At 56.0% G+C, this 8,753-nt stretch overlaps 1 protein-coding gene across 1 annotated transcript; it reads right to left on the bottom strand.

Annotated features, from left to right (window-relative positions):
- Positions 1-5,893: 5,893 nt before the first annotated feature.
- On the bottom strand, positions 5,894-8,753 carry SERTAD1 (SERTA domain containing 1). The gene is made up of 2 exons (XM_081275326.1): positions 8,616-8,753; positions 5,894-6,991 (listed from the first exon to the last, which is right to left on the bottom strand). The coding sequence occupies exon 2, from the start codon at positions 6,986-6,988 to the stop codon at positions 6,242-6,244; it is 747 nt and encodes a 248-aa protein (XP_081131452.1). The 5' UTR covers positions 6,989-6,991; positions 8,616-8,753; the 3' UTR covers positions 5,894-6,241.

The raw sequence follows: 8,753 nt of genomic DNA, 5'->3' as shown, positions 1-8,753 counted from the left end.
AGGGAAAGACCCCAGCCATTGGCTGCTGAGATATGATGTCACCAGAGGGTGGGCAGTGGGGAAACAAACATCCCCTTCTCCCAGCTACATCCATGTGCCAGGGGGTGGGGACCAGGAGGCACCGCCTGTCCCTTGGCTGAGCCCAGACCTCCACCGGGAGCCCCACTTCTGAGACCTGCGCGTGGCCACCCCAACTTAGAGACTCAGTACCCCACCCCCACTGTTTCCTGGCCCCTGGACCCACCCATGGCCCTGATGTTTCCTGGGGTCCCCGAGACAAACTCCTTCCTGCCCTCTCCCCTCACAATTTTGGTTTCAATCCCAGTTCAGCCGCTCCTGCCTGGCTGTGTGACCTTCCTTAGTGAGCCTTCAGTAAGTCACAGCTCATCTCTGGCCTCAGTCTCTCCATATCTAAGATGGAGCTCGTAACACAGTGAGTGCTACCTATACACATTTTGTTATTTATGGTTACACAAATTAGAGGGCCGGTGGTCTTCTCGGGGGACTTGAGAACCCTTTCCAGTGAGACTGGGCATGGCAGAACCCTACTGCTCCGTATCATGAAGTTGCTATTTGGGGCTTCTCCTAGGTGCTCAATACTGTTTGGGGCGCCCACAGTTCTGCTTCCAAAGCAAGGAGGGTTCATGGGGCCCAATATATAGCTACAGGAGGTTGTGGGGCTGGGTTCGCACCCCCACTCTGCTGGACCCCCAAAGACCCTGCTACACTCTCCTATCCCTCCTTTTCACAGATAAGGAGACAGAGGAGGTCAGTGACTCACCCAAGGTAGCACAGCAGGTAATTGGCAGTGGCCCAGCTTTTAATCCAGACCTGCCCAACTCCCAAACCAAGGCCACCAGGCCTCACCCCAGTTCTCTGGCCCCTGGCCCGGCCCCCAGCCTGCCCTGACTCACCAGACCCCGGGGGGCGGCACAGGGAGCACAGGTACCCCCACATGCCCCTCGCACCCACTGGCCGCTGCCCTGGATGCTCGTGGCTCTTTGAGCCTGGGCCTGGGGCTGGGGCTGGGATGAGGCTGGGGGATTACCCCCAAAGCCCGAGTCAGCAGCTTCTGCCCCATTGTCCTGCCAGGCGCCAGCACCAGGCCCCCAGTCACACCCCAGGCCCTCATGCCAGCATGGGTGGCCCCTCTGTGGACCTGTCCCCCACCCCACACATAGGAGTTGGGGACTGCTCTTGAGGATATGGGGAACAGGAACAGGGTGGCTAGAGCCCAGAATACTGGGGGCCTCCCCTTTCTCTCTGAAATGCCCCCTGCCCACTCTTAGCCACCAGGGGAGGCAGGAATGTGCTGAGCTCTGGGAAATGCCTTCCTGGCCTGGCAGCCACCAAGGGTAGGGGGTGTGGCCGGAACCCGGCCAGCACCCTCCTCCTGAGCTGGGCGGGGTGGAAGGGACCTGTGGTCAGGGCTGCCATTGGGCCTGTGACCCTTATTTTACTGCAGTCTCTTCCTCTCTTTCATTGACCTCCTCAAAGATTCATTTGTTCATTTCCTCATTCAACAAACATTCGCAAGCCCTTGACCAGTGGCAGGTCCTTTGGGGCCACCAACAGACCCACACCTACCCTGGGAGGCCAGACTCAGGAAAGGATTCCTGTAGGACATGATGTTGAAAGTCAAACTGGAGGTTGAGGCTGAGGGAGAGGGCAGAGGAGAGGGTTCCAGGCAGGGGGACCCACAGGTAACAAACCCAGAATGGCCATGATGGGAAGTCCCAGGCGGAGTGGTCAGGGAGGGCTTCCTGGAGGAAGTAGCCTTTGGGCTGAACCCGTAGGATACATAGGAGTTAATGCAGAGCAATGGGTGGTGTGCGAATGAGAGGTAGAGGGAGTGACCTGTGCATTGGCCCTTTGAGAACATGGTTAATTGAGAGTGGGGGGAGGCTGAGTAGAGGTCTCAGGCTCAGCCAGGCAATGAGGAAAGACTGAGACTTTGTACTGAGGGCCCTGGGCAACTATGGAAGGGACAATGTACAACCGAGTTTGTTGTTGTTTTGCAGTATGGGGATTGAACTACCAGGGGCATTTGGGCATGGTGGTGCACGCTTGTACTCCCAGTGGCTCCAGAGGCTGAGGCAGAAGGATCATAAGTTTGAGGCCAGCCTCAGCAACTTAGTGAGGTCCTAGGCAACTCAGCAAGATCCTGTCTCAAAATAAAAAATAAAATGGGCTGTGGCTGTGGCTGTGGCTCTATGGTTAAGTGCCCCTGGGTTTAATCTCTGGTACAAAAAAACAAAAACCAAAGTCTTTAACCTCCAGGGACACTTTACCACGGAACTATATCCCCAGCCCTGTTTTTTATTTTGAAACAAGATCTTGCTAAGTTGCTTCAAACTTGTAATCCTCCTGCTTCAGACTCCCAAATTGCTGAGGTTACAGGCCTGTGCTACCAATGTCTGGCTCAAAGGTGATCTTTTAAGTGCTTGATGGTGGATATAGTCTGAGCTACAGGTCGGGTTAGAAGGAGGTTGAAAATCTGCCTCTCTCCACTCGTGGTCAAACAGAACATAGAGTTTGGGACACACTGTCCTCTGTCTCTCCCAGCAGAGAACCTTGCCGTTCCCAATCTTAGGGAAAGAGCTTCCGTCTTTAGCCATTAAATATGAAGCTGAAGGGCTGGGGTGCAGCTGAGTGACTGAGCACTTGACCACCATATGCAAGGCCCTCGCTTCCATCCCAGGACAGAAAAGAGTAGGAGAAACCCCAGCAGCAGCAGCAGCAGCAGCAGCAGCAGGGCGACCCACGGATATGTCCCAGCACTCAGGAGGTTGAGGCAAGAGGATTACTGGGTCCCAGGAGATTGAGACCAGCCCAGGCCACATGGTGAGACCACATCTTAAAAATAAATAAAATAAAAATTTATGCTAGTTGTATTTTTTTTTTTGTAAATGTCCTTACTCAGATTAAGGAAACCCCCTTTCCTGGTTTGCTGTGGGTTTTTATCATGAACGATGTGGTGTGTCTCTGTCCAGGTCTTGGTTCCTCTCTTTCTCTCTATCCTTATTCTTTGTCTCATACTGTGTCTGTTTCTCTCTCTCTCTCCCTCTCTCCCCCTCTCCCTCTCCCTCTCCCTCTCTCCCTTCCTCCTGCTTTCCCTCACCCAAGAGGGTGTGGCCATGGGAAGTTTGAGTTTAGGGGGTGGCACCAATGTCCTGGTTCCGGTCAAGGCCACCTCAGTAAACACAGGACATCCTGTGGGGCCAGGGAAGGAGGTAGAAGCTCCTCATGGATCACCCTCTCAGAGCCAGCCTGAGCAGAGGAGAGCTGCTGCCCTGCCCCGACACATTGCTGGGCCCCACCCGGTCCAGCTGGGGGGCACTGATGTCTCCCTTGCCCCCACCCCCTGCCCACTTCTGCTCCCCGGCCCTCTCCACTAAGCTTCAGTCCCAGGAGCCCAGCAGCTTCCACGCCTTCGCCTAGGATCCCCCCAAGCCTACTGCATCCACCATGGCCCTTCCTGACCTCTAGCATCAACCCCAGACCCTGGTCAGAGTCCCAGCGGACTATGTCCTGGCCCTCTGGCTAAAGCTCTGAGCCTCTTCCTAGACCCCTCTTCCAGCCAAACCCAGAAACTTAGAGAATCCTGAAAATGTTGTAGGGCCCCTTACCCGTTAGCCCTTGCATATGCTGTTAACCTTTTCCCAAGAACAGCCTCCCTTTAGGGTGGACACTATTATTGTCGCAGTTTACAGATGAGGACTTGGAGGCCCAGAGAAGTTAAGAGGCAGATTGGCAAAGCTGGGTTAAACCCAGGAGGTCTGGCTTTCAAGCACAGCCTCTTCTCTTTCTCTCATTGATTCAATAGCATCTGTGAGCATCATTTCTGTAGCATGTTTTCCGCTGTGCCAGTTTAGCCAGCGACGCGCCCTTTCTCCAGTGCCTCTGGGTAAAGTTGCACAGGTTGTGCACTGCACATTGGTTCCATATTTAAGAGGTGTGTTTCAGGTGCTATGGGTTTACATACTTACTATGACAATTTTCTGGCAGGTGGAGGCCAAGTGCCTTGAGGAAGGGGTGTGTCTTTTGCACAAAAGCACCTCATGGGCCAGATCAGCCCTGATTCCATCCCTTTGGCATCTTGGGTTTATGATGGGCCTGTGCTTGAGGACCTGCTTCTCCTTCCCCAAGTCTGACCCCCTGGATGGCTGCATAGACTCTGGTGTGCCACGCCACCCTCAAGCTCGACCCTAGGAGGCCACACCATTCTGAACTGACTGGCGCTGCCACTGCTTTTCACAGGGCCTTTGTGTATTCTGGCCATGACACCCCCCAGGCCAGCTCCCTTCTGCAAACAATTCCTTGACACCTAGGAGAGTGCGGTCCACTGTCCTTGGCCACCTTTTCCTCACTCCTTCCCTCCTTTTTTACCTTCCCTTATTCAGTAAAGATTTCTGAGTACCTACTCTGTGCCTGGACCATGCCTCTTTCATAGATGGGCTGGCTAGCGGCATCTGTGGGTTTGACAGACTACCCCCAGTTTGGCCCCCAGAGGTTTCAAGAAACAAGCCCCAGCATTCTGTAAACAGAGGGCATGGGGTTGGCTGACACCCCCCATTCCGTACAGGACACAGAACTCCACGCTGGACACCAGGGGGCGCTGCTGAGCCCAGCCTAGGCCCCCAAGATTTCCATCTGGGACAAAAGCCGGAGTCCAGTTGCCCAGGCCTTGGGGTCATCAGGGATTGGAGTCAGGACCCTGAAACACGCTCCATCTAGGCACCAGCTCCCTACGGTCATCTCCACCCGCCGGCCCAGCCCGCCTCCTCCACTTCCAGAAATGGGCACCGCTTCCTCTGCTCCTCCAGGAAGTCGCGCTCTGCCCGCCCCTTCCCGGCCCCGGGGCCGCCGCAGCTCGCCGCCTCCCCCGGCTCATCCCGCCGCCGCTCCCCGAAGCTTCCGGCCCGAGGGGAGGCACCAGGGTCGGCCCACGTTTTGCTGTCCCCGGCTGGCGTTTCGGCGACCCAGCCCAGCGGGGGCTCCCGGGTCGCAGTCCAGCCCTCGGCTCCTCCCTGTCCCCCGCCCGCCGCGTCCACGGCGACACTCCCCCCCCCCCCCCGCAGTGCCCGGCACCCGGAGCGCTGCCCTGCCCCCACGGCCGCCAGGAAGGACGCGGCCCGGGTCCCGTGCCAGGCCTGTGAGTGTGCGGCCCCTCCCAGCAGGGCCAGGAATGCGGCTGGACCGCGGGGGCGGCCGCAGACACCCGGCGCGCTCCGGCCAGCCTATCACACGGGCAGTCAGGCAGGTGGCCCCGGCTTGCCTGGGCCTGGGTTTCTTCTACAAGGAAAGCCAACTAACTGCCTGCCCCTGAGGGCCCTCCCTTTGGTCCAGCCACCAAACTTGGGGACTTTATTTTGGAGGCCTCTAAAGTGCCCTGTCCTTTCCCCAAAGAGAGACGTGGAGTGGATTTTATTTTGAAAAACTGGCGGGCACCTCCCCCTCTTTCACCAGGTTCCTGGAGAACTGTCATTGCTCTCAGAAGCAGCTCTGTCCAGCCTCCAGCTTTGTGTTGTTTTCAATTCTGGGCCACTCTGGGGACCTCCTCCCCCTCTCCCCTCAAGGTACACAAGGAAGGACTAGGTTCATTTTTTAAAAGTGGCCTGGGGCTTCGGTGCACACAGGCAAAATGCAAACCAAGTTGAGTATGTTCTGGGGAGTTTGGCCAGTTGCCAAACTAGTTAGCCTGCTTTTGGGCTCAGTTCAGCAGTAAAGTTCATGATGTGAAACCCACCTCCCCCATGATGACCTCCCAGAGCCTCGGTTTTCTCACCTATAGAATGGGGATCATAATAAGAATCCCCATCTTGTGGGGTTGCTATAGGATTAAGTTAACATGTCAAGTGCTTAGAAGAGACAAAGAAACACACAGACTGGAGACTTCCTAGGGCCTGGTTTTAATTTGAAAAAATGAGTTGCTATCTCCTCCCATATTAGGGAAGGAATAGCCCAGGCTGTGACCCCACAGGATTCAGTCCAGCATGGGGCCTGACCCAATCACACTCCAGCCACCAGGCCCCGTCATTCCATCACTAGGGGTCAGTCCTCTTCCACCAGCCTCAACAAAATTAGACACATGTAATGTGCCCAGGACTGGATTCATTCTCTCCAAAGAGGCCCAAGCCCCCCCTGCCTGTGCTAGGGAGCCAGCTATGTCTTTCCAAGGGGGGTTGGTCCAGCCATCAGGCTCGATTCAGGTGCCAGACAACCATCCCAGTCATGGGGGTCAACGCCCTGGCCCCGGCGGCCGCTCCAATGCCTGTGTGCCCACCAGCACGTCCATGAGGTAGTCCAGCTCAGCCTCATCCAACTCTGGAGCCTCCTCTTTGCCTGGCTCATCCTCAGGGCCAGGTTTGAAACCCTCAGAGGCTGGTGCCCAAAGTTCACTGTCATACATGGAGGTGTCAATGTCCTCAAATAGGCCTTCAAGCCCATCGTCCAACAGACAGCCAGTGGCTGGGCCTAGCAGGTCCAAGGCACCCAAACTGGGTGGGGCTCCTCCAATGGGGCGGCCTGGAGGCCCCTCATCTGCTGGTGGTTGTGGAGCCTGGTTAAGGTCCTCAATGTGGCTGAGGTCCTCCAGGAGGCTGGCCACAGAGGCCGAGAGGGCGGCATCAGAGCTGGCCAGCAGGTTATCATCCATGCTGGGGGCCGGGGGTGGGTTGGGCACAGATGGCAGGGCAACTGTGGGTGCCATGGATGCTTGGATACGCCGCAGGGTGTTCACCACCAGCACCAGGTGCCGTAGGTCTGGTTCACTCTGTCGCAGGCTGTGGTGAAGTTTGATCACAGAGAGGTCAAAGAGGGAGCTGGAGGCCACAGCTGGGGGTGCCTGTGCCACTGCTGGGTGGCCAGGATCGAGCCACCAGGCATCAACTGCCAGGGTTTCCTTTTCCTTCTCCTTCTCCTCCTTCTTCTCTTCCTCCTCCTCCTCCTCCTCCTCCCGCTTGCGCTTCAGACCCTTGCTCAGCATTGTCTGCAGGGAGGGAGAAGCCCTTCAGTTATGGCAAGCAGATATAGAATTTACACCCTGCCCGTGTGATCTTGGGCAAATTATTTAACCTGAGTCTAGACTTTCTAAAAGAACTTTTAAGTTATGGTTAATAATGATGTCTATAAGTTTTAAGGATTAAATGAGATAAACCAAAAGCACTTACAACATTGTCTGATACTGGTAATTACTCACTGATACTCAATAATATTATTTTGTTTGCTTCTTCAGTGGACCATGTGGAATGATCAATATTCAACCTTTTAAGATAATTTTAAAAAGCAGATTTTGACATTTTTTTTTCCTTTTGTGGTGCTGGGGATTAAACCCAGGTCCTTGTGCATATCAACTGAGCTATATCCCTAGCCCCAAAAGCGGGTTTTGTATAGCATATTTACTGAGTGTCTACTGTGTGTCAAATAATACACAAATACAGGAAATGCACAGATAGGGATGGGAAGATACTTAAAAGGTCCTGGAGATGATCAGTATAGGCACCTGTAAGGAGCTGACACAATGAAGGAAAATATTCCAGAGAGAGGGAACAAAAGTAAAGATATACCCACAGGCTGGATAAGCCTGAACTGAAAAAAGACCAGTGTGATTGGTGTCCAGAGTGTGACAAGTAGGAGTCCAAGTGGGGGTGGGGAGCAGGCAGAAGAGGAGTGTGGATTTTGAGTGTGGCAGGGAGTCATTGAGGGGGTTCGAGCAGGGAGGGGAGTGGTGCTGTGAGCTGATTAGGTTTCCAGAAGATGCCCTTTGGGGCTGGGGGACTGTGGGGTGGGCCTGAGACCCATTCAGTGGCTGCTGCACTAGTAGGGACCTGTGATGCTGATGGCTTAAGAAAGTTGATCGATTCGATTCAGGGCTTATTCGGGCTTGCCGCGAAATCCTGCTGGACACCATGGGTCTGTCACTGAGAGACGGTTGAGGACTAACACTCTTCCCGGAGTGGGGGGCGGCTGGAGTTTTAGACCCCTGGCCCAACCTACTATGGGAGCCACGAAGACTACGGGGTCCAGTCCCCGGTACGTTGACTAGCAAGATCCTAAGGGTGAACCACCGCACTACTCAAAACTGGATCTTTGCCGCCTTTCCCCAAGACCTGCAGTCCGGAACCACAGGAATTCAGCCCCCACCCCGACTCCGCCCCCGACTCTCGGCGCCCCCTAGCGGCGCCCAGGCCGGCTTTCCCCCGGGGATCCCGGTCCCTCTGACCCTGACTCTTTACACGGCCCCGAGTCCTGCCTACGGTTTCTGCCTGCCACTCGGGGCCGTGCAGGCCGAGACCCCGGCCGGCGCTTCTTCGATTCTGGCCTCCCCTCGTTTCCGGAAGGCAGTGGAGGCGGCTCCTCCTGAAGCGGCGGCGGCGGGGGCGGGTGAGTCACGCAGCCGGAGCCAGGGAGCCGGCGCCTCCGCCCCCTTCTCGGGCTGCGGCGTGATTCACCCAGCCCGGCTGGGGCAGGCGGCACGTATAAGCCGAGAGTCTCGATCCCGGGCATCTCGATCCGGGCAGCCCCGGTACTCATCTGTCTGACCCGGGAATCGAACACACCAAAAGACCGGTCACCGGTACCCCTTCTTTCCCCAGGCCCCTTCATTTACATACCCAGCTCACTCGCTGCCAATCAGAACAAAGAGGTAGCCACCCGCAGCCAATCAGAAAGCCGCGGCAGCAGCATCGCTCGCTCGCTCTTCTTCAGCAACCGGCGCCTGGGTCGGGAGACGCAGCTCTGACTCTGGAGCA

This window comes from Spermophilus citellus (genome assembly GCF_964194105.1).
Source record: "Spermophilus citellus genome assembly, chromosome: 18".
NCBI classification, from domain to species: Eukaryota; Metazoa; Chordata; class Mammalia; order Rodentia; family Sciuridae; genus Spermophilus; species Spermophilus citellus.
The sequence above is the reverse complement of the archived record's forward strand: the minus strand, read 5'-3'. Positions and strand labels throughout refer to the sequence as shown.